The 25,033-nt window shown below is 40.9% G+C and overlaps 1 protein-coding gene across 4 annotated transcripts in view; it reads left to right on the forward strand.

The window, feature by feature from the left end:
• LOC122548528 (serine/threonine-protein kinase MRCK alpha-like) overlaps positions 1-25,033 on the forward strand; it is a 493,614-nt gene that overhangs the window by 111,172 nt on the left and 357,409 nt on the right. For all 4 annotated transcript variants that reach the window (XM_043687289.1, XM_043687290.1, XM_043687292.1 and 1 more), the window contains exon 3: positions 18,423-18,514. In XM_043687289.1, coding sequence (XP_043543224.1) covers positions 18,423-18,514 — 92 coding nt within the window. The remainder of the gene's footprint in view (positions 1-18,422; positions 18,515-25,033) is intronic.

Genomic DNA, 25,033 nt, shown 5'->3' on the forward strand with positions numbered 1-25,033 from the left:
GTCACTCTCTGGTGCTATCTTAGAATACAATAGTTAGAATTAAAAACAAGAGCTGCAATTAAAGAAGCAGAAACAAAGGGAAAGAAAAAGAAAATGTTCAGATCACCCTCACTGGATATGGGTGAGATCCTAAGTGAAGATTGCTCGTCTGTATTTACCTTGGAGAAAGACAAGGAAGCTGGGAAACTCAGGGCAATAAATAGCGATGTCATGAAAAGAGTCCACACTACGGAAGAGGAGGTGCTGAAGGTCCTAAGACGCAAAAAGATGGTTAAATCCCCATGACCCAATTAAGTGTATCCCAGGACCTTGTGAGAAGCTAGGTAAAAAATTGTGGGGCTGATTATGGAAATATTTGTATCATCGATAGCCGCAGGTAAGGTAGCTGGAAGACTGGAGGGCGACTGATATTGAGCCATTATTTAAGAAAACTGCAAGGAAAAGATAGGGACCTATGAGCTGGTGAGCCTAGTGTCAGTGTTCAGTAAGTTTTTGGAGAGAATTCTGAGGGATAGGATTTGCATGCATTTGGAAAATGCATGACTTTACACGTGGGAAATCTATCTCACAAACTTGATTGAGTTTTTTGAAGAGGTGACAAAGATGAGAGATTAAGGCAAAATGGTAGACATTGTCGACATGGGCTTTAGCATGGTGGACTGGTTAGTGAGGTTAGGTCATATGGGATTCAGAGAGAGCTAGCTAATTGGATACAAAAATTGGCTAGATGGTAGGAGAAGAGGGTGGTGGTAGAGTGTGACCAGCAGTGTGCCACAAGGATCGATGCTGTTATAGGTCATTTATGTAAATGATTTGGATGCGGTTATAGGAGGCATAGTTAGTAAGTTTGCAGGTAACATCAAAATTGGTGGCATAGTGGTCAGGGAGGAAAATTATTTAAGAGTACAATGGGATCTTGATCAACTTGACCGCAGATGGAGTTTAATTCAGGAAAATGAAAGATGTTGCATATTGGAAAGACAAACCAATATGCAACATCTTAGACAATTAATGTTAGAGCCCTGGGCAGTATTGTCAAACAGAGAGACCTAGGGATGCAGGTACATGGTTTGAAATGGCATCACAGGCATTAGGGTGTTGAAGATGATGTTCAGCACACCTGCCTTCATTGGTCAGAACATTGAGTACAAAAGTTGGGATGTTGTGTTACAGCTTGGGGTTTTTGGCATACAATTCTGGTTGCTCTGCTGTAAGAAGGACGTTAGTAAACTGGAAAAGGTACAAAAAAAGATTTACAAGGCTGTTACTGAGACTGGAAGGTTTTAGTTATAAGGAGATGCTGTGACTTTCCTGCTTGCAGCATTAGAGGCTGAGGAGCCTTGTGGACATTTATAAAATGACGAGGAGCAAAAATAAAGTGAATAGCCAAGGCCTTTTCCTCAGAGCAAGGGTGTGCAAAACTAGAGGGCATAGGTTTAAGGTGAGAAGGGGAAGATTTAAAAAGGACCTGAGGGACAACCCTTTCATGCAGAGGTTGGTGCATGTATGGAATGAGCTACAAGAGGAAGTGATGGAGGCTGGTACAGTTACAACATTTAAAAGACCTTTGGACGGGTTCGTGGATAGGAAACGTTGAGAGAGAAAGAGACCAAACACAGGCAAGGGCCAAACACAGGAAAATGTGATTAGCTCAGTTTAAGAAAACTTACCAGCATGGATGAATTAGGCTGAAGGGCCTGTTTCCATGCTGTTTAACTCTTTGTGTCAAGATGCCTGATATGCTCATGAACCAAGTACCAGGATACAAACAATTTACCTAAAGCTTTTATTGCCTGTCCCTAGTTGGCCTTGATAGTGGTGAGCTCCTGCTGTCCATTTGGTATAGGCGGCATCTGTTAGGAAGGGAATTCTAGGATTGTGACTGTATTCCGTGTGAATCTGTAAGCCAGTATTTGTCTGCAACATCTTTAGCAGAAAAGAGGAGAAAATTGGTGCAATTTAAAAAAAGTTCACAAGCCTATAGGTGAATGTATCTGGAACTCCATCCTAGCAGGAGACTGTAATTATGTAATCACTTGAAATGTGGTTCACTGTTGAAATGTGGTTCACTGTTGAATACAAGTTATGAAATTTGGACTTTGCACTCAAGTCTGTAAAGATCCAAGTTTTACACTGCTTGAAGGATAAGGTGGTAGGTGGGACTAGATTGGGTTGGGATATCTGGTCAGCATGGACAGGTTGGACCGAAGGGTCTGTTTCTATGCTGTACATCTCTATGACTCTATATTGAATGCTTTTTTCGGTGTTAATTGGACTGTTAGTTTTCCCATGAACAACTGTGCTGTGAGTTGCTGTGTTCAATATTCTTGTTCATTACCAAATGTTGATAGAGAAATGTGATGGTTTGGATTGTTTGGCAGAGATTATGATTGTCCTTATATGTTCAGTGTTCCATGAGGGAGAAAGAATCTGTGCTTGGTCTATTTGCAGAATGTATTTATTACGACTCTGAGCTTGCCCACATTTGGTGTCCTGTCATTTCAGAGATTTTTTTGATTTGTATTTGTTTAGTTAGCTAGTGTGCTCTTTGTATTCTACAAAATTTTTAATGTTTAGGAAAACTTGTTTTAATGAAGCAGTCGTTGACTCTTCATCCCTGGAGAAAATTTGAATCCCCCATGTAATTTTGATACATCCTTGTTATTTTGTGTGGATTACCTGGTGATGTTTTATCTCATGATTTGGAGATGCCGGTGTTGGACTTGGGTGTACAAAGTTAAAAGTCACACAACACCAGGTTATAGTCCAACAGGTTTAATTGGAAGCACACTAGCTTTCGGAAAGTCGCTCCGAAAGCTAGTGTGCTTCCAATTAAACCTGTTGGACTATAACCTGGTGTTGTGTGATTTTTAACAATGTTTTATCTCCTTTGCTTTAATGTGCTCCAGACCGTGTTTCTGATGTGGCAAGATCTCCTCTCTTCTCCCTACTCTTAATTAAGAAGTAGAGATTTCCATTCTTCGTGCTGGGAAGAGTCAGTGAGTGAATGGAGGAGAATCAGTTGCACAGTGCCCATGCACTTCTCCTTTGTTTGAATATGGGGCATCAATGGGAAGGTGAAAATTTGAGAAGCCTTCTTGAATTCGTAGTCCATATTGTAAAAATACTCCAAGAGTGCTGTTGACCTGAAGTTTCATAATTATCGTGACATCCATTGTATCTTACACCATTGTTTGCAGATGATACCAAAATTGGTGGCACAGGTTTTTCTGGTATACCATGTGTTTTGTCAATGCGAGTTGGCTATAATGTGATTGATGAATAGTGGACACTGGATAGCGCAAACTTTCAACTGCACGGTTATAGCGATCCTCTACAGTGTGATTTTCTATAATGATTTTCGATAGCACAATTTCCTATAGTGCGAGGTTGCACAGGAACACAACCATCGCATTATACCAGAAATACCTGTATTGTGGAGAGTGAAAAAGGTTTTCTAGTACTACAGAAAAGATCTTGATCAATTGGATCAATGGGCTGTTAGTGGCAGATGGAGTTTATTTTGGATAAATGTGAGGTATCGCATTTTGGCAAAACAAACAGGGGCAGGATTTATACAATTAATGCTAGGGCCCTGGATATGAAGTAGAGCAGAGAGACCTATAGGTTCAGGTACATAATTTTTTAAAATTTGCATCATAGGTGGACAAGATGATTAAGAAGATGTTTAGCACGGTTGCCTTCATTGCTCAGACCTTTGCGTATAGGAGTTAGGACGTTATGTTGAGGTTGTACAGCACATTGGTGAGGCCACTTCTGGAGTATTGTGTGCAGTTCAGGTCGCCCTGCTACAGGAAGGATAATACTGAATTGGAGAGGATTCAGAAAAGATTTATTAACATATTGCCAGGAATGGAGGGTTTGAGATTTAAGGAGAGGCTGGATAGGCTGAGATTTCTTTAACTGGAGTGTTGGACATTGAGGTTCATAAAATCATGGGGAATAACAAAGGTCTTTTCCCTAGTCCAAAACTAATGGAGTTATTTTTAAGGTGAGAGGAGAAAGTTTTAAAAAGGACATGAGGAGTAACCGTTTTTCACAGAGTGTGGTTCATCTGTGGAAGGAACTGCCAGAGGAAGTGGTGGTTGCAGATACAGTTACAACATTTAAAAGACATTTGAATAAGTATGTAATAAGAAAGGTTTGGATGGATATGGGCAAATGCAGGCAAGTGGAACTAGTTTAGTTTGGGAATATGTTAAGCCTGGACTAGTTAGACTGAAGGCTGTCTCTCCTTGCTGGATGATTCAAAATGAGCAGAGACCATTTGCTGGTGAATATCATTCAATCATTCTTGGTTTGTAAGCCTGTTATTTTGGGCTCCTTCCAAGGTGGCATTTGGAATTCATTAAAGTGAAGTGGTGAGTAAAGGAACGATGCCAGTGGAGGCACAGATTTTAATTATTAGGTGCCAGTATTTGCAGTTTATCCAGGTCAAAAAATGTTGATACTTGCGATACTGAAGTGAGAGATGTTCTACCTCTGCTTGACCAGTGGATGTACATGGATTTAGAGTGAGTGAAATAAAATGGGAAAAATATTCTTTGAAGAAGGATAACTTGTAAAAGCAAATGACCCACTAGATATATTTCAAGAATAACACTGCATGTTACTAAAGTTCCTCTGTTTGGTTGAAAGAAAGGTGATCTGCAAGGCAGTGTTTTTTATTATTTTCCAGTCTTTAGAAATATGATAAAGATCTGTAGGGTCTCTGATAAAATTAATTTCTGAAATAGCTAACTTTCCACCCATTCTTATTCTTCACAAGTAAACTATAAATTATACTGCTGTATCTGTTTTGTTGGAGGGTGGAAATATTTGTTTCCAAATATTGCTGTGGGTCCTGTCATATGAAACCTTTGCTTCACAAACAGTGGGTTGCTTCGTACTTTTAAGTGCAACTACATCACAGGTCAAAGAACATTATCTGTGCAAAAGATCAAATCGTGTCAGAGTTAATGAAAAGGTGAAAATGCTGGGTGATGACCTTTTGCTCCTTTGAAATTGTCCAAAAGGCGTGAGAATCACTGGGAAAGGCAGAATTTGTTGTCAATCCCCAATTGATCTTGTGAAGGTGGGTGTCAGCTGCTGCTTTAAACTGCTGTAGCCAGTGTCATGTAGATGCACTCACAGTGATGTTAACAAGGGAGATTCAGGATTTCAAACTATCCACGGTGAATGGACAGCAATACAGTTAAAGAGGAGGTAGACTTTGGATCAGTAAGGGAATCAAGGGTTGTGGGGAAAAGTCAGGAAAATGGAGTTGAGAATTATCAGATCTGGGACACCCGCAACAACCAACCAACCACCCGTGGCTGAACACTTTAATTCCCCCTCCCACTCCACCAAGGACATGCAGGTCCTTGGCCTCCTCCATCGCCAGACCATGGCAACATGACGCCTGGAGAAAGAGCGACTCATCTTCCGCCTAGGAACCCTCCAGCCACAGGGGATGAATGTGGATTTCTCCAGTTTCCTCATTTCCCCTCCCCCCACCTTGTCTCAGTCAAATCCCTCGGACTCAGCACCGCCTTCTTGACCTGCAATCTTCTTCCCGACCTCTCCACTCCCACCCCCCTCTCCGGCCTATCACCCTCACCTTAACCTCCTTCCACCTATCGCATTCCCAACGCCCCTCCCCCAAGTCCCTCCTCCCTACCTTTTATCTTAGCCTGCTTGGCACACCCTCCTCATTCCTGAACAAGTGCTTATGCCCGAAACATTGATTCTCCTTCTCCTTGGATGCTGTCTGACCTGCTGCGCTTTTCCAGCAACACATTTTTAAGCAATTATCAGATCAGCCATGATCTCATTGAATGGCAGAGTAGACTCAATAGGTTGAATAACCTATTTCTGCATTTCTGTCTTATGGTCTAAGACAGAATACGGTGTTACTTTGTGGAGAACATGCATCTTGTGGTGTTGCCATGTTTCTTCTGTCTTGGTTTTCTACATGCTAGCGATTGTGAAAATGGACGGTGCTGTCAGAGGAGCTTTGATGCATTGCTGCTGTGCCGTTATTGATGGGTACACTGTGCTACCACAGTGTGTCAGTAGTGGAGGGAAGTAATCTGCACATGGGTGCCAGTCAACTGTGCTGCTTTATCCTGGATAGTGTTGTGTTAGTGTGTTATTGGAGCTGTAGTCATCCAGGCATCTAGGGAGTATTTCATTACAGCTCTGACTTGTAGATGATGAACAGGCTTTGGGCAGTGAGCAGGTGAGTCACCTGCTGTTGAATTCCTAACCTCTGATCTGCTGTTGTACCCACAGTATTTATACAGTTGGTCCACTTAGTTTTGGTCAGTGGTAGCCCATGTTGTGTCAATAGTGAGGAATTAATCATTGGTAGTGCCATTGAATGTTGAGGCCAGATGGATAAATCACTTGCCTGAATGCTGTTTGATTAAATTTGTACCTGGTTGCAGCTTGCATGCATGTAAGTTGAAACTGTTTTTCAAAATTGCTAACTGTTATGGGTATGATGCCAATCAGATCGATTGCCTATGAGCACGAGTCCTGCTGGAGCTTTTGCTGTTGCAGTGTACTTTTGGTTTTGGAGAGCTTTGTTATTGAAACATACAGAGATAAATTCTCAAAAGCCATTTCTATTAGCTAATATAATATTCTCAGTATTGTAATGCCTTGTGCAGTTTCCAGCCCTTTTTTGGGTCAACTTTACAACTGAAAAAAAGCAGTATCATAGGTGTCAATGGGAAAAGAATTTACATTCCATATCGGGCAAACTGCAGAGATTTCATAGCTTAGTGAGTTGTGAGTATGAAAGTTTCCACATTTATTGAGCATTAGGATTGTTTAGCACCACCCTGAGGTAAGTGCAGTGATTGCAGACATCTCACAAGTTTGTCCAGGGAATTGATTGAGATTATGAGAATAAAGCAATAGAGGAGCAGGAGCGGGAGCCGGTCATTTCGACCCTTGAACCTGCTATGTGGTTCAGTCAGACCAAGGCTGACCTTCTCTCTCAACAGTGGCTTTCCTTCACTGTTCTCATACAGTTTTTATTTATTCAGGGGTGTGGCTGTCTGATAACTAAACCAGAATTTACTGTTTATTCCTAATTTTCCTGAAGGAGGTAAGCTGACTTCTCCTGCAGTCTTTGGGGCGAAGGGGCACGCACAGTGTAGTTAGGGCAGAAGCTTTTGACACAGCAACAATGACGGAACAGCGATATACTTCCAAGTCATGATGGTGTGTGGCTTGCAGGGGAACTTGCAGGTGGTGATGTTCCTGTGCCCATGTCCTTCCACTGGTCGAGATTTTGGGTTTGGAAGGTGATGTTCTAGGAGACTTATGGAGTCATAGAGATGTACAGCATGGAACTTGTCCGTGCCAACCAGATTTCCTAACCAAATCTAGTCCCATTTGCCAGCACTTGGCCCATATCCCTCTAAACCCTTCCTATTCATATACTCAGTGCATCTTATGAGCAAAGGCTAAGCAAGTTGGGACTCTACACATTGGAGTTTAGAAGAATGAGAAGTGATCTCGTTGAAATATACAGGATTCTGAAGGGGCTTGACAGGGTAAATACTAAGAAGATGTTACCCCTTAATAGAGTCTAGTACCATTATCTCAGAATAAAGGAGCACCAGTTTATGACTGAGATGAGGAGGAATTGAGGGATGAGAGTCTTTGCAACTCCTTGCCACAGAGATGTATGAGGACGGAGTTCTTGTGTATGCTTAAGGCTGAGATAGCTAGATAGATGGATTCTTCATCAGTAAAGGAATCAAGAATTCTGAGGAGCAAGAGGGAAGGTGGAAATGAGGAATGTCAGATTAGCCATGATCTTATTGAATAGTGGAGCAGGCTCGATGGATTGAACAACCTATTTAAGTTCCTGTTTCTTATGATCTTACACAGTGAAATGGTGGATGTGTTGCCAATTATTTGGGATCATCCTGGATTGGGTTGAACTTCTCAAATGTTGAAGCAACACTAATCCGGGCATCACACGCCTGCCTTGTGCTTTGCAGATGGACAGGTTTTGGGAAGACAGGAGGTGAATTGCTTGCTACAAGATCCCTAGCCTCTGCACTACTCTTGTGGCCATAAGAGTCGCTGGGCTCAAAGTATTAACTTTTTTCTTTCTCTTTACAGATACTGCCAGATCTTCTGAGTTTCTCCAGCACTTTCTGACTTTGTTTCAGATCTCCAGCATCCACAGTTCTATGTTTTATTTATATGGCTAGTTCAGTTCAGCTTCTGGTAAATGGTAACTCCCAGCATGTTGGTTGTGGGGATTCACCAATGATGATTCCTTTAAATGTCAAGGGGTGATGGGTAGAACGTTTATTAGAAGTGGTCATTGTCTGACAGTTGTGTGATCCAAATGTTAGTTGCCACATTTCAACCCAAGCCATGATAATTGTCCAAGTCTTGCATATCTGGACATCAATATCCAAGGAGTCACAATTTGTGCAGAACATGTGCAGTCATCAGCTATGTTCCTTGATGTCCTGTTCACTCAAAGGTGATGATTCTTTCATCAATTTTTGCACCAAGGCTTTAGTGAGGTCAGCCAAATTCATATCATTGCACAAGTTATTCTTTTGAGATGTCCACTTGTTAGTAATGACAATTAATCCTTTCATCACTTTGCTGATGGTCAAGAATATGTTATTTGGCAGTACTTGGCTGCGTTGGAATCCATCCTACTTTTTCCGGACAGTACATAGCTGGACAAATTTCTACTTTGTTGGAAGATACCAATGTTGTACCTGAACTGGAACAGGGATGCGGCACATTTTTAAATATAGATTGTCAGTGTTATTGCTGATTGCTGTCAGGAGCCATAACCTTTGTTGTATCCAGTGCTTTCTGCCATTTCTTGCTATCACATGGTGTGAATTGAATTGATTTTAAACTTGTTGTCTGTGATACTGAGAACTTCAGGAGCAGGCCAAGATGGATGAACCGTCAGAACGGTTCTGCCAGAGGGTCACTGTTTCTCTTTTTACTGATACTTCTAGACGTGCTGAGTTTCTCCAGCAGTTTGTGTTTTTGTTTCATTTGATTCATTCTATTTGATATTAAGACATCTAAAGACACTGGATACTGAAATGGGCGGTGACAACATTGACATTCTTTATTTAACCAGGACCTTTACTGAGCTGCAGTTGGGAGAGAAGCAGCCAGCTAGAATCAGATCTTACTTGGCTGTTGGGCTGAGTTTGAAAAAAAAATCCAAGAGTGGATTTTTTTAAAACCTATTTTTCTAATCAACATGTTTAGAGATGTTATTATACACTTTTGGAGCAGGTGGGACTTGAATCTGGGCCTCCTGGTTCAAGGGTAGGGACAGTACCACTGTACTACAAGGAGGCCTAAGAATGATATAACAGGAAGGTTGAGTTGATTGCTGAGCAGCTGTTGTTGGTCTTTAATTTTGATTAAGTAATGTTTAAAGTGTAATCATAAATGTAAGGTCTCCAGTACATTTTTGATCGATAACTTTGATGAAGTAAAGGTACAGGGAATAATTTCAGAGTAATTTATAACAAGACAGATCAGTCAAAGGGAATATCCTCCTGTGTAGTATAGGAAGTCAGGGATAGTTCCAGTGACCAGGGTGGCCATGTGTGCCAGTCCAGTTTTGGATTGATCAGTGGTTGGTGTCACTGTGTGCCATCAGCAAGACTGAGATCTGAGTATAGTGCTTGAACAGTATGGTAGTAAATATAAAGAGTGCACAGACAGAAAGAAAATGGGTTTCCACCAGGCAGAGTAAAAGTAAGAGGCAGATAATGTAACAATCTCCTGCGTCTATCACCTTCTCTGACTGATATACTAAGACTTTGGATATTGAAGCAGAGAAAGTGGTTTTTCAGAAATGTGGCAAGAGCCAAGGTCATGGCACCATAAGTAGCTCACTTGTACAATTGAGGTGTGAGAAAGAAAAACATTGAGAGAGCAATAGTGATGGGGGAATTCAATGGAAGGGGATCAGATAGATGTTTCTGTGGCCACCAACATGACACCATGATGATATGTTGCCATTGTGGTGCCAGAGTTAAGGATTTTACTGAGTGGCTGCAAGACATTGATGACGTTCTGATGGGGGAGGATTTTTGGTACATGTCAATTTCAATGACATAAGTAAAGAGTGGAATGTGATCCTACAAATAAAATACAGGGAGAAAAGAAATAACTTCATAGGCAGGACCGTAAAGTAATTATTTTAGGAGTATTCCCATTGCCACAATGACTGGATTAACATGTGGCTGAAGAGAGGCTGTAGGTCAGAGGGATTTTTGATGCATTATGAAGATGGGATGTGAGCAAACAAGATGGATTGCACCTCAGAAGGATCAGGATCAATATTCAATTCTTACTCTATCTGCCTGATACTTTTACTCTGCCTGGTGGTCACCTATTATCTTTCTCCCTGTAGTTATGCCTCAAAAGGTAGAATGCTGGAAATCAAGCCCTGCTGTTTTTGGAGGCATCACAAAAATTAGAAATCTTAGCTAAGTACAGAAACACTCTAATTTACCTGTTGATAGCCTGGGTCTATCCAGAAAACATAGACCAGGTTTCAGTACTTAACAAAAACGACTACTTATTACAAGCACTGAACAATGTACTGTTGACATACAACTCTGGGTCAAAACTCTAAATTCCTTTCTGAGATCTCTGTAAATACGTATACACACAGTAGCACACATGCACACCTTCACACCCAGACATTTACACACAGAGAGGCACAGAAAAATTGGTTTATGTGTAGAGTGGAAAAAATAGCAGCAAAACAATTCAACAGCAGCAATCCTCAGGATTTGATGGATGTACCTTTTGTTTCCCATGTCCTTCAGTTCCTCAGTCTTTTCCTTCAGGTTCTCTCACTTCATGGGTGACCCAGAATGACTTGTTCATGACTATGTGATCTCTAACTTCTTAGTTAAAAGAAAGAGCTTACAGCAACCAGTGGGAGAAAATACACTGGCATTCTTCGAGCTTGAGGTGTTTCATTAGATGGGGGGGGAGTGGTTTGCAGTGGAGGGGTGGAGAAGAAGGTACACCACCTGCTCTTCAGCAGTCCCAGTGCTTCTACCTGCATTGTTCACACCCGCAAGCTGTTTGGCTATCAAGGAGCCAATTAGATATTGTCAGGATGATGGCTTTTTGCACAACTACAGCAATCACAATTCCTGTTGCCATGTTGTGCTGTGTGGAAACTTATTGCTCAACTGCATACCTTTGCCCCTGCTACTACCTATTGCTTTCTGTTTGGCCAACTCTCAGTTCTCTAACAGGCAGGTATGTTTCAGCTCCAGTGAACTGATAACTGTCCCAGGGCTTCCCCAGGCCACAACTGCCCAGTACCAATGAGCAATTGCACCCCTGGCTTCTCTGAACCCTAATTACATACTGCTACAAAACTGGGCTTATGTGACCTTCCCACTCAGGCTCCTCAGAACTAATAACACCACTTCAGTTATGTAGAGCTCGCCACATTTCCTTTTCCATGGCTCTCGACTAAGTACCTGGCTAATTGCTGCCCATTGACCAACTCCTGTTTTGAGGCAAGACCAAATGCTTCAACTCTTGGATATTTTGAACCTGAATGTTACAGTATACAGAGGTGCTAATTTACAAGGCTGCAGAGGATTAGAGGACATGATGGCTTGGTGGTATTATCACTTGGCTGTTCATCCAGAAATTTGGGTAATGTTTTGGGGACCCAGGTTCAAATCCTGCCATGGCAGATTGTGGAATTTGAATTAAAAAAAAATGAGTTTAAGAGTCTAATGATTACCACAAAACTGTTGCCGCTTCTCGGAAAAACCCATCTGATTCAGTAATATCCTATAGGGAAGAAAATCTGCCATCCTTACCTGGTCTGGCCCACATGTGCCTTCAGACCACAGCAATATGGTTGACTCAACTGCTCTCTGGGTAATTAGGGATGGGCAATAAATATTGCCCTGGCCAGTAAAACCAGCGTCCCATTACTGAATTTAAAAAATGTGAAGAATGAAAAAAAATCCCCACAGAAGTTTCATCATATTACAGGATATGAGCATTGCTGGCAAGGCCACCATTTTTAATTGTACATTGCTCTTTGGATAGGAGTTTCTGAATTTGATCCAACAACAATGTTTTCTTTTTCTGAATGATTCTTCGAGAGAATCCTTGAATATCTTAACTTCTTTTGCTGAACTGAGAGTGCATGTTTCAAGAAGTACAAGAAGCATTCCCTTTGCTTGTTAAATTTTGGGTTTTGGGCTCGGTAAAATGTTTGCTTTGGATAGACCTCGAAGCCTGATACTTATCATAGGGAAGTGTACAGACATGGCAGTTTTGCAGATCTTTCAGTATTTTTATTATCTTTTCTGTTTTTCTGTATCTCATAGGAAACCTATTCAGCCATCTGCTTGATGGAAGCAGGTTTTAAAGTCACGAGTGTGGTGCTGGAAAAGCACAGCAAGTTAGGCAGCATCCGAGGAGTAGGAGAGTGGGAGGGGGAGTTGAACGTATCAGTTATAATGTCAACAATTACAAGAACCATTAACAATCATGCAATAAATGTGAAGTGATAAAGTCATGAATTCATCAATCTATTGCATTCTCAGCTACCTTATCCCTTCAACCCCACCCCCTCAGCCCTCCCAGCTCACATGCCTCATTCCTGATGAAGGGCTTATGCCCGAAATGTCAATTCTCCTGCTCCTCGGATGCTGCCTGACCTGCTGTGCTTTTCCAGCACCACACTTCTGACTCTGATCTCCGGCATCTGCAGTCCTCACTTTCTCCTAGGAAGCAAGTTTTAATCTGACTTGTGTCTCCTTCTCCATCCTGACCGATTTTAGTTAATTTATCAATGTAGACTAATTTAATAAACATATTTAAAAGAATAAATGTAGACAAATTGTTTCTGCTGGTGAAATATCGTACACCATTCTAACACTTTGTGACTGTGGTTTGATAAGGTTGCCGATTAACTGGGCTGCTTAGACCTGACACTTTTGAGCATCTTGAGTGTTGCAAGGCTTGTACACATTCTGGCAAACTCACATCACACTCCTGATTTATATCTTGTAGACGGTGACAGGCTTCGGAAAGTCAGAAAATGAGTTATTCACTGCAGAATTCCAAGCTTCTAACCTTGACTTTTAGCCACAGAATCTACATAGCTGTTCTAGTTCAGTTCTGATCAATGTTAAACCCCCCAAAGTGCCTCTCTGTTGGGAGGTTTAGTTTGTGTAGTGTTGAATGTCAGGGGAAGATGATAAGACTTGCTTTTGTTGCTTAATATAGTTAACTGCTCCATTGTCCATGCTAACAGATTTACATTCATGACATTATCACTTCACATTTATTGCGTGATTGTCAATGGCTCTCATAATTGTTGACATTATAATTGGTATGTTCAATCATGTAGCGCCACTTAAGACATGGCAGATCCAAGATTACTTGGATGTGGGTGTCTTGTTGCATGGGTTCACTTGTGCGTCATTTGATAAGGTTGTGTACATAGAACATTTCCTGGTATCTTGTCTGGTCTTTCCACAACAGGGAAATTGTTCACAAGTAGGACTGCAGATAATGAAAAAATGAGCAAACTTGTACTTCTAAGTGCCTTACACAACTATAGTACCCAGCAAATAAGAGAAGTTGGGATTTAGTAATGTCACTGGGCTAGTAATTCAGAGTGCTCGAGCCACAGTTCTACAGGGAAAAGGAAATTGGGGGAACCTTGCACAAAAACACCAACAATTGTTATAAAAACTTATCTGGTTCACTAATGTCCTTTCGGGAAGGAAATCTGCTGTTCTTAACTGGTTTGGCCTATGTGTAATTCTAAACCCATATCAATGTGTTTGACCTATAACTGCCCTCTGAAATGGCCGTAGAAAGCCACTCAGTTCAAGCGGCACTTAAGGGTGGACAACAAATGTTAACTTGGCCAGTGGCAAATTCCCGTAAAACAATTAAAACAAGAGAGTTAAGTTTACAATTAGTGGGCTACTGATTTTTTATTCCGTCTAACACTGCTAAAGTGGAGACCTCAACCTCCTCACCGCCATTGTACATGATAGTTCAGTTAAAGTCCTTACTTACACTTTTCCCCAAAGCATTGTTAATTATCAACATTTGCACAGCAGTTTGTACTTTGATGTATTTTTCATTTATATAGATGAAACTATAGATTTTATAGTTGCCTGAACTCCTGCCGATTTTGCATTTAAGAATTAAATAAAACAAACACTACTAATTTTAAAATGAGGTTTATAACTATGCATGTTACGCACTCGGGTTTACATCCTATTTTTAAAAATCTCCAGAAAGAACTGAGGATGCTGTAAGTCAGAAACAAGAGCTGAAATTGCTGGAAAAGCTCAGCAGGTCTGGCAGCATCTGTAGTGAGAAGTCGGAGTTAACGTTTTGGGCCAAGTTCTGATTTCTGAGGAAGGGTCCTCGATCCAAAATGTTAACTCTGATTTCTCTCCACAGATGCTGCCAGACCTGCTGAGCTTTTCTGGCAAGTTCTGTTTTTCTTTACTACCTACTTCCCTCAAGAATTTTCTTATAAAACACAAAATTAAAAATCACCCAACACCAGGTTGTAATCCAACAGGTTTATTTGGAAGCACTAGCCTTTGGAGCAGCGCTCCTTCATCAGGTGGTTATGGAGGTTAAGACCATGCTCACAGAATTTATAGCCAAAGGAGTCCAGTGTCATATAGATGTGATACAGTAAACAATCTTACATTAAAACTTCCATCTTTTAAAAAGGGATTTGCTGGTTTCAGTTCTTTGATATGTAAATCCCAGAACTTCTTTTAAATTACATTCTCAAGATAGTTCAGCTGCTGGAAAAGCACAGCGGGTCAGGCAGCATCGAGGAGCAGGAAAATCGACGTTTCGCGCAAAAGCCTTCCTGATGAAGGGCTTTTGCCCGAAACGTTGATTTTCCTGCTCCTTAGATGCTGCCTGACCTGCTGTGCTTTTCCAGCACCACTCTAATCTTGACTCTGATCTCCAGTATCTGCAATACTCACTTTCGCCGTGAGGTCTATCTGTGTCCCAATGCTATGTCAGACTGACAAACCCTCTGTATAGTTTTACCGAGTTTTACTTGGATTCATGCAGTTTTGAGCAAAATAAAATGTGATTCTGCAAAAACAAATTCACTCTATAAGCTCATATGTGTACGTATGTAGAAGCGACAGATTGAATGTGCATGTGAGTGTGCGCATGCGGATGTGAATGCACATGACTGAATGTGTGTATATTTGTGTGTGTGGAAGTTTGGTTAAGTGTGAGTGTGATGGGGTATGTGTGAGAGGGTGTGTATATGAGAGAGCTTGTGTATGAGGGAGGGGCTGTGTGTGTGTGTGTGTGTGAGAGAGAGAGAATCGTGCAGTGGGGTCACTTATAGTGTGAGATGAACCCAAGGTCCCAGTTGAGGCCATTCCCATGGGTACCGAACTTTGCTAACAGCTTCTGCTCAGCCACTCTGCATTGTTGCTTGTCCAAAAGTCCGCCTTGGAGGACAGTCACCCGAAGGTCCGAGGCCAAATATCCTGGACTGCTTAGGTGTTCCCTGAATGGGAGGGAACACCCCTGCGTAATGATTGTTGTGCAATGTCCAGTCATTCATTGTCGTAGCGTCTGCTCAGTCTCGCCAATGTACCATGCCCCAGGATTTCACACCTATTGTTTAAAAGACCGAACTATCTTGAAAATGTCATTTAAAAGAAATTCTGGGATTTACAGATCAAAGAACTGAAACCGGCGTATCCCATTATAAGAAATGAAAGTTGTAATCTAAGATTCTGGATGTAGGTTTGTTCGCTGAGCTGGAAGGTTCGTTTTCAGATGTTTCTCACCACATTAGGCAACATTTTCAGGCCTCGGAATGAAGCACTGGTGGTGTAGCCCACTTTCTGTTTATATGTTTGAGTTTCCTAGGGGTGGTGATGTAATTTCCTGTGGTGACATCATTTCCTCTGGTGATGTCATTTCCGGTTCTATTTCTCAGGAGTGGTAAATGAGATCCAAGTCGATGTGTTTGTTGATAGAGTTCCGGTTGGAATGCCATGTTTCTCGGAATTCTCGTGTGTGTTTGTACAATAATGTAATTTACAAATAAATCTTGCAAGAACCGTTAACAAACACTACATTGGGCAAACAGGCAGAAAACTAGCCACCAGGATACATGAACATCAATTAGAGACAAAACAACATGACCCACTCTCACTAGTATCTTTACATATAGTTGAGGAAGGACACCACTTCGACTGGAACAACACATCCATCCTAGGACAAGCCAAACAGAGACACACACGAGAATTCCTAGAAGCATGGCATTCCAACCGGAACTCTATCAACAAACACATTGACTTGGATCCCATTTTCCACCCACTAAGAAAAAGAACAGGAAATGACATTACCATAGGAAATGATGTCACCACAGGAAATTACATCACCAGCCCTAGGAAATTCAAACATATAAATAGAAAGCGGGCTACATCACCAGTGCTTCATTTGGAGGCTCACTGAGGATGTTACCTAGTATGGTGACGAAACATCTGAAAATGAACCTTCCAGTTCAGTGAGTGAACCTACATCCTCAACTTCAATCTGAGCTACAAATCTTCTCAAAACTCGTTAACCTAAGATTGTTTACTGTATCACATGGACTCCTTTGGCTATAAATTCTCTGAGCATGGTCTTAACCTCCACAACCATTTGATGAAGGAGTGGCGCTCCAAAAGCTAGTGTTTCCAAATAAACCTGTTGGACTGTAACCGGGTGGTGTGTGAGTTTTAACTTTGTCCACCCCAGTCCATCAATGGCACCTCCAACTTATAGAACACTTTCATCTTCAAATTATTAACTTCTGCAGGGACCACTGTTACTGTCCACTGGAGAATTTTCCTCAGTTCTAACTGTTCTCAGAGGTGAAGCTTCTGTTTGCCATTTCTTGCTTGGGTGGCCTCTGTCCCTTTCAGTGTTTCCAGGCTACTCTTGTTTTTTGAAAGGGTACTGTGATATCGACTATAGATTTTCCTGTTAATTTCAAACTAGGCAGTCCTCCAGTTTCTGTTCCTCTGCAAGATTCAAACTGAGATTAAGCCTTACCCGCATTCCATATGGTCAGAGATGAAATTAGTATTTTATTCTCCTGACAGTGCAGGTGCAATTAATTTATTTTGGCTAATGTCTCTCAATGAGCTGCAAACCACACAAGTTCCAAACTGTAACTAAAACTCTTCTTAAGCAAGCACCCAACTAAATTGAAACCAGAGAACTTTACTAAGCTCCATCATTATCCATTATGATGCAGCCTGGTCTGGACTATCCTCACACTGACCTTTATGCTAACTCTTTCTCATTTACAATTTCTCCAGCTAGGTAGTCTCATGTACTGTTTTATATATCTGTTTCTTCTAAGCAAACTCTATTCAACAAACATGGGTAACCTTTTGAACTCCTGTTTTATTTTGGGTGTTTTAGCATAGAATTATAAAATATAGCAACGGGAGAAGTCCATTTGGTCCTTTGAGCTGCTCCATTCATTATGATTATGACTGATCCTCAAACTCATTAGCCTGTTCCTGCTTTCCCCCATATCCTTTGATTCCTTTAATCCCAAGTGATTTCCAATTCCGTTGTAAAAGGCCTGCCATTTTAATTACATTTGCCTTGACAGTAGAACTCTTAGGGAAATGAGCACCACTTCTGAGATATTAACGTGAGCTATGCACCAGATGTTCACAACACTATCAAAAGTGCTCAGAATATCAGAGAAAAATGCAGACCAATAATTTAACTGAAGTTACTTGGAATTTTGGATAGCTCATAATACATTAAAACGTATTTGACATTCTGCTTGGTGATTGCATCCACTAATGCATAGCGACCCCATTTTGACAATGGAAGAAATTACAAAGGTTAATGTATGTTACCCAGTGATGTGGGCTGATGTACTTCAGCCCTTTTCAAGCAGCAGTTGTTATAGATGAAGCTGGAACTTCTTGTGCATCAATGGTTTTGGGATGGGATAAGAGGAAAAATACAGAAAGAAATGAAGCATGGAATTTGAAAATGTCTGAATAGCTCTTGAAGCTCATTTTTCTTACGCTTAATGAATTCCACACTGGTCTTATTGGATAGTTTTGGTTGTGGTTTGCTGGAAGTGATAATGTACACACGTAAAGGGCACAGGATCAGATCGACATTTCATTCACAGGCTTCAACACCACTCCATTCCTTCTAAGATGTATTATGAATTGGTAACTGCTGCAAGTGTTAAGGTGAAGTGTCAGCTATTTGTTCACTCCAGCTTATTTTCTGTGCTGTGTTTCATAGCCTCTTTCTGCATTCCTTTAATGTGAAGTAATGCTTGTGTTTATGTTTTCTTTCAGCCAAGCCTTTTACTGTTAAGGTGAAGCAGATGCGGCTCCACAAGGAAGATTTCGAAATCCTGAAAGTCATTGGCCGAGGAGCATTTGGCGAGGTAAGCATTTTCTGGCTTGGTGTCAGCAGCAGTCTCCTGGAAATATCCACATGCGTATGTGGAAACGTGGGTGTATTGCTTGGTACGTTGTGCTCTGCGAGCATTCTGCTTCAGTCTGGTTGTTAATTATACTCCAGGGTGATTTGGCGGGCGTGTAGTTCTTACTGTGTTATAATTTGAGGCCACCGTGTTGACTGGTAGTGATCTGTAATTCTTATTTGGCTTTTCTGCTTAATGGAAGGGGACCACTGAAAGAAACTGTATCCATTCTGCAGCACAGCAAGATGTTAATTCAAAAACAATGCAGAATGTATCATTGGCCATTAGTTATCACTTATCTGTGGCCCCCTTTGATTATGTTCCTTGTAAGATAAATATTAAAAACGCATGCTCTTTAGGGGCTTGAATTTTTTTTAAATCAAGGGTTAAAATACCTTTGATTTTAGTCCTACTCCTTTTTCCTCCCTTGCTGCATATTCACCAGGGTCAAGTTAGGGAGCAAGTTGATGCTACTCTGAACCAACAGCTGGGTATTACAAAGAGAAGTCAGGGCTGAGACTTCTCATTGTTTATTCCTTCCATGACTTCGCAGGACTTCTGGTAGCTGTATTGCCCAGATCAGGGTTACCTTTCAACGTTCATTCTGTTTTAAAGAGCTAATTCTGGTTTCCTTAAACTCAATTCATTCTTATTACAGTAGCCATATGATTTAATTGTTGATGTCCTAGATCTGTACCATGTGGAGAAGTGTGCAAGGCTTTGGAAGTTCATATGCATTTATTTGAAGCATTGTGACAGTTCAATAATCTCTCCTTATAGATATCTGAAAGTGGATGTAGGTTTCCTCGCTGAGCTGGAAGGTTCATTTTCAGACGTTTCGTCACCATACTTGGTAAAATCTTCAGTGAGCCTCTGGACAAAGCACTGCTGGTGTTTATATGTTTGGGTTTCCTTGGGTTGGTAATGTAATTTCCTGTAGTGACATCATTTCTTGTAGTAATATCTTTTCCTGTTCTTTTTCTCAGGGAGTGGTAAATGGGATCTAAGTCAATGTGTTTGTTGATAGAGTTCCAGTTAGATTGCCATGCTTCTAGGAATTCTCATGCATGTCTCTGTTTGGCTTGTCCTAGGATGGATGTGTTGTCCCAGTCGAAGTGGTGTCCCTCCTTATCTGTAAGTAAGGATACGAGTGAGAGAGGGTCATGTAGTTTTGTGGCTAGTTGGTGTTCATGTATCCTGGTGACTAGTTTTCTGCCTGTTTGTTCAATGCAGTGTTTGTTACAATTTTTGCACGGTATTTTGTAAATGACATTAGTTTTGCTTGTTGTCTGTATAGGGTCTTTTAAGTTCATTAGCTGCTGTTTTAGTGTGTTGGTGGGTTTGTGTGCTACCATGATGCCAAGGAGTCTGAGTAGTCTGGCAGTAATTTCTGAAATGTCTTTGATGTAGGGGTGAGTGGCTAGGGTTTCTGGACGCGTTTTGTCTGCTTGTTTAGGTTTGTTGCTAAGAAATCGGCAGACTGCGTTCATTGGGTACCCATTCTTTTTGCATATACTGTATCGGTGATTTTCCTCTGCGTAGTTCCTCTGTGCTTCAGTGTGTAGCGACTCATTGAAATACTGTTCTGATGCAGCTTCGTTTATGGATGTTGGGATGATTGCTTCTGTAGTTGAATATTTGGTCCGTACGTGTTGTTTTCCTGTAGACGCTGGTTCGAAGTTCCCTGTTGACTGTTCGCTCTAATGTGACATCTAGGAATGGCAGTTTGTTATTGTTTTCCTCCTCTTTAGTGAATTTTGTGCCAGTAAGGGTATTATTAATGGGCTTGAAGGTTTCCTCTAATTTGTTTTGTTTAGTGATAGAAAGCAGGGAACACCAGCAGTGCTTCGTCCGGAGGCTCACTGAAGATGTTACCTGGTATGGTGACAAAACGTCTGAAAAATGAACCTTCCAGCTCAGCGAGAACCTGCATCCAGAACCTCAACCTGAGCTACAAATCTTCTCAAAACTCGCTAATATCTGAAAGTCTCCTTATAGACATCTCAGTTGTGAATCCTCTGTGCCCCCCTTTATATTCCATCAGGTTTTGCTGTGAAATCGCATTGAATATGGCTCTTTGAAAAAGCTGTTCCGTTAGTCTCAACTGTTACCTTATAACTGTACACCTCTCTCCTCTGTAATTGTATATCCAGATCCCTTTTGAAAACTACAGATTCAAATCGTAATAACTCAGTGTAGAAACAGTTATCTTCCTCCCCACTCCAGATTCTTTTGCCAATTAACCTTGTGGAATTTATTATGAATATGGTCAAATTTAGAGATGGAGAGAGGTGGTCTTGTTCATTGAACTGCTTTGCCAGGAAGATGACAAGGTGATTGGTGCAATAAAGTTTTAGTAGGACTATTTTTGAAAGCCAGGTGGAAAAAAACATTACAAGTGTTGGACATTCCAAATTTCAGAAACTCTTTGTATCAAATAAAGAATGTTATTATCAGCCTCGGTTTGAAATGGTCTTAAAGCATTAAAAATGAATAGTAACTGGACAGAGAAAGCTGTGGTCCGTAATACCGTACTGATGCAGCAAAAACAAACAGTAAAACTTCATTGCTTTTCTTCCCAGTCAAAATCAGTGTAACCCAAGTACTGAACTGAGAGGTTTTACATTTCCATTGGGAAGAGGTGATGAGTGAATTTGCATAACCCATCATTTTACAGAATCAAACTTTTTGATTTAGTTAATGTCAGCTTGAGTCACTGGTAAAAGACAGGTTCTGAGTCAGAAAACTGGGATGAGATTTGCTTATCTTCAGCATCTGGTTGGATTTGTATCTCCCAATCAAAGACTGTTTGATGGTCTTATTCTCATTCCATACATGATCCCAGTGTATAATTTCTGCTGGTGTGAACTCAACAACGACTTTTGAAAAGTTTTGATATGATTGTCTGGTTTGCTACAATGGTATCATAAATGTAAGGAGTTATATTTCTTCCAGGCAAGCAGAAGGCTAAGTTATGGTTTTGCAGGAAAGTATAATCATCATTGTAAATTTGGTAATGGTGTGCTCCTAATACTGACAAGACCCCGCACTGTGACATCACACAGGCCCGTTCTTTGCAGGATGCACCTGCATATCATTGATGAAGGCAGATCCTGCGCATGCACAATAAAACATTGTGGTCCATTTACACGGGCACAGATGAACTTAACAGAGTTTTATAATTGCATGCTATTCCCCACATTAAGGCAAGGTTGTGATGGAATTTGTTCAACATTGGTATTACAAAACTCCAAAGACTGAAAAAGTTTAATTACATCCTTCATACAATACAATCACTTGCCTAATGATAGGTGAAAGGGAAGCTGAGCTGTGTTCCTTGCTTTATTTTCGCAAGCTTTTATTCTAGTTTTAGTGTTGTAGATTTCATCTTCGTGTGTGTTTCATGATCAGCACTGTGTTGCTGAAAGCTGCTCATATAAACCATGTATTGTTGGCTTTGAGGCTACAGGTTCTTCTGAACTGTGAGCTGGGTGACCAAAGGAGCCGGAAGTGAAATATTAGTTGATTTCAGTGACGCTCAGGATTAGTTGACGCTCAGGATTTTTCTCCACTCTACCTGTGACTATTTGGAAAACTGTGAACAGTGTTTGGCCCTGTATCTAAGGAAGGAAGTGGTGGTATTGGAGGGCATCCAGAGGAGGTTTATAAGAATGATACTGGGGATGAAGGGGTTGTCATTTGAAGAGCGGTTGAGGAATCTGAGTATTTCTGTGATGGAGTTTAGAAGGATAAGGGGGGGATCTGATTGAATCTTCCAGAATGCTGAGAAACCTGGATTGAGAGGGCGTGGAGAAGATGCTTTCACTGGTAAGAATGTTTGGACCTAAGGGCACAACTTCAGAGTGAAGGGACAATCCCTTAGAACTGAGATGAGGATTTTCTTCAATCAGGCGATGGTTAGTCTGTGGAATTGATTGCTAGAGAGGGCTGAGAAGCACAAGTCATAGAGTCATAGAGATGTACAGCACGGAAACAGATCTTCAGTCCAACCCGTCCATGCCGACCAGATATCCCAACCCAATCTAGTTCCACCTGCCAGCACCCGGCCCATATCTCTTTTATATCTTTCCCCTCTCACCCTAAATCTATGCCCTCTAGTTCTGGACTCCCCGACCCCAGGGAAAAGACTTTGTCTATTTACCCTATCCATGCCCTTCATAATTTTGTAAACCTCTATAAGGTCACCCCTCAGCCTCTGACGCTTCAGGGAAAACAGCCCCAGCCTGTTCAAACTCTTTCTATAGCTCAGGTTATCCAACCCTAGCAACATCCTTGTAAACTTGTTCTGAACCCTTTCAAGTTTCACAACATCTTTCTGATAGGAAGGAGACCAGAATTGCATGCAATATTCCAACAGTGGCCTAACTAAGTCATTGAGTGAATTTAAGGTACAGTTAGTTAGGCTTGTGATTAGTAAGGGAATCAAGAGTTAAGGGGAGAAGGGGGTTGAGAAATGTATCAGCCATGATTGAATGGCAGAGTAGACTCAATGCGCCAAATGGCCCAATTCAGCTCCTCGTCTTTGGTTTTACTTCCTCAAAGAACTCCAATAGACTGATTAAACATGATAATCTTTGCACAAAACCATGTTGACTCTGCCTAATTAGCTTGAACTTCTTCAAGTGCCCTCTTATCACTTCCTTAATAGTAGCTTCTTTAGTTTTCCCATGACAGATGTTACGCTAACTGGTCTATAGTTTCCTGCTCTCTGTCTCCCTCTCTTTTGAAAGAAAGACGTTACATGCACTATGTTCAAATATAAGGAAACCATTCCAAATCAAGGGAGATTTGGAAAATTAAAACCAATGCTTCAACTATCTCACAAGCCATTTCCATCATAATCCAACGGTGAAGCTGACCAGGACCTTGGCTCTTTCTGGGCCACAGGTCCAATGATGTACTCATTCCCACTTCTCTGGTGCTTGTAATTTTTCTTCCATTCCTTTCTCCCTTTCATTTCCTGATTGATTGCTGTTTCAGGAATGTTACTTGTATCTTCTGTAGTGAAGACTGATGTGAAATACCTGTTCAATTCATCTGCTGTTTCCAATTTTATCCTTTAATTAATTCTTCAGTCACTTTCTTTAGAATCAATAATCACTTTGTTGACTTCTTCATATATTTCTAGATACTTTTTTTTATATAGTTCTGGCCAGTCTTCTCAATTCTAATTTTTCCCTCCTTAATTGAATCTTTGCTGATTTTTATTCTGTTAATAATAATTTGTAATCATCTGACCTGCTAACTGTCTTTACACAATGATATGCTTTTTCTTTTAGTTTGGTAATGCTTTTAGTTAATCAGAGATGGTGGGTAAATCTCTTGGAGTTTTTCTTACTTGGAAATTATCCATCTTGTGTATTCTGAAATATTCCCTTAAGTGTCTGTCACTGCATCTCTATTGACCTCCCTTTTAATCTAATTTGCCACTGCACTTTTACCAGCTCTGTTCTTGCAGTCTTACAATATCTCTTATTTAACCTTAGCTAAATAGTCTTGGACCCACATTGCATTCTTGTCTATAATCTGATTTCCTCTTTGCCAATTTGCATGTGCCTTGGGTTATAATGCAGATTATGGGCTTTGAAGTTCTGCTTCTTAATTTGGTGTCTAGATTTTCATACTGAATATGCAGATTTTCCTTTATTGTCCTTCCTTGGTCATTGTTACCTAAATGGATCACGACTCCTGAATCTTTCCCTGTCACTGCAGGTTTCCCTGCAGCCCTGATACCAGCCAGGCATCACAGCTGTTCTGAAGGATCACTGGACTCGAAGTGTTAACTCAGCTTTCTCTTCAGATGTTGCCAGATCTGCTGAGTTTCTCCAGCAATAAGTGTTTTTGTTTCCAGCATCTGCAGTTCTTCATTTTAGTTTTATTATAGCTGTGTCGACTTGTGCTCCTTTCTGCAGTGAACATGAATGTCATAAATACATTTTTACATGAGGGCAAGTATTCTAAAATCAATTTTTGGAAGATAATAGCAACCCCCAAGAACAGTCAGTGACAGGTGAATTGAATTTATTATAGCAAAGATTGATCTTTTTCAGTTCCTATTAATTGGATAGTTTGACATCAAATCTTGCAAGAAGAAATAGTTTGTTTTCTCTGTCTATTTGACAGTAATTATGATACGTCAGTTCAGTATCTGATACTGATACTGGATCCATTATAGATACTCAGAGTAACTGAGTTATAGAGCATGGAAATGACATTCATTTTGCTGGTTGTTGGTACAGGGTCCTTCAGGTGCATCAGTAGCTGTTATGGTGTGTTGGTGGGTTTGTGGGCTACCATGTTGCCAAGGGGTTAAGGTAGTCTGGTTGTCATCTCCAAGATGTCTTTGTATGGTAGTGTGACTAAGGTTTCTAGGCATGTTGTGTTTACTTGAACGTGTCGCAACTCACTGCAGCACCCAGGAACTATGAGTTGCAGAAGAAAAATACTTATATTGAATTG

The sequence above is a fragment of the Chiloscyllium plagiosum genome, chromosome 3 (assembly GCF_004010195.1).
Source record: "Chiloscyllium plagiosum isolate BGI_BamShark_2017 chromosome 3, ASM401019v2, whole genome shotgun sequence".
Lineage (NCBI taxonomy): Eukaryota > Metazoa > Chordata > Chondrichthyes > Orectolobiformes > Hemiscylliidae > Chiloscyllium > Chiloscyllium plagiosum.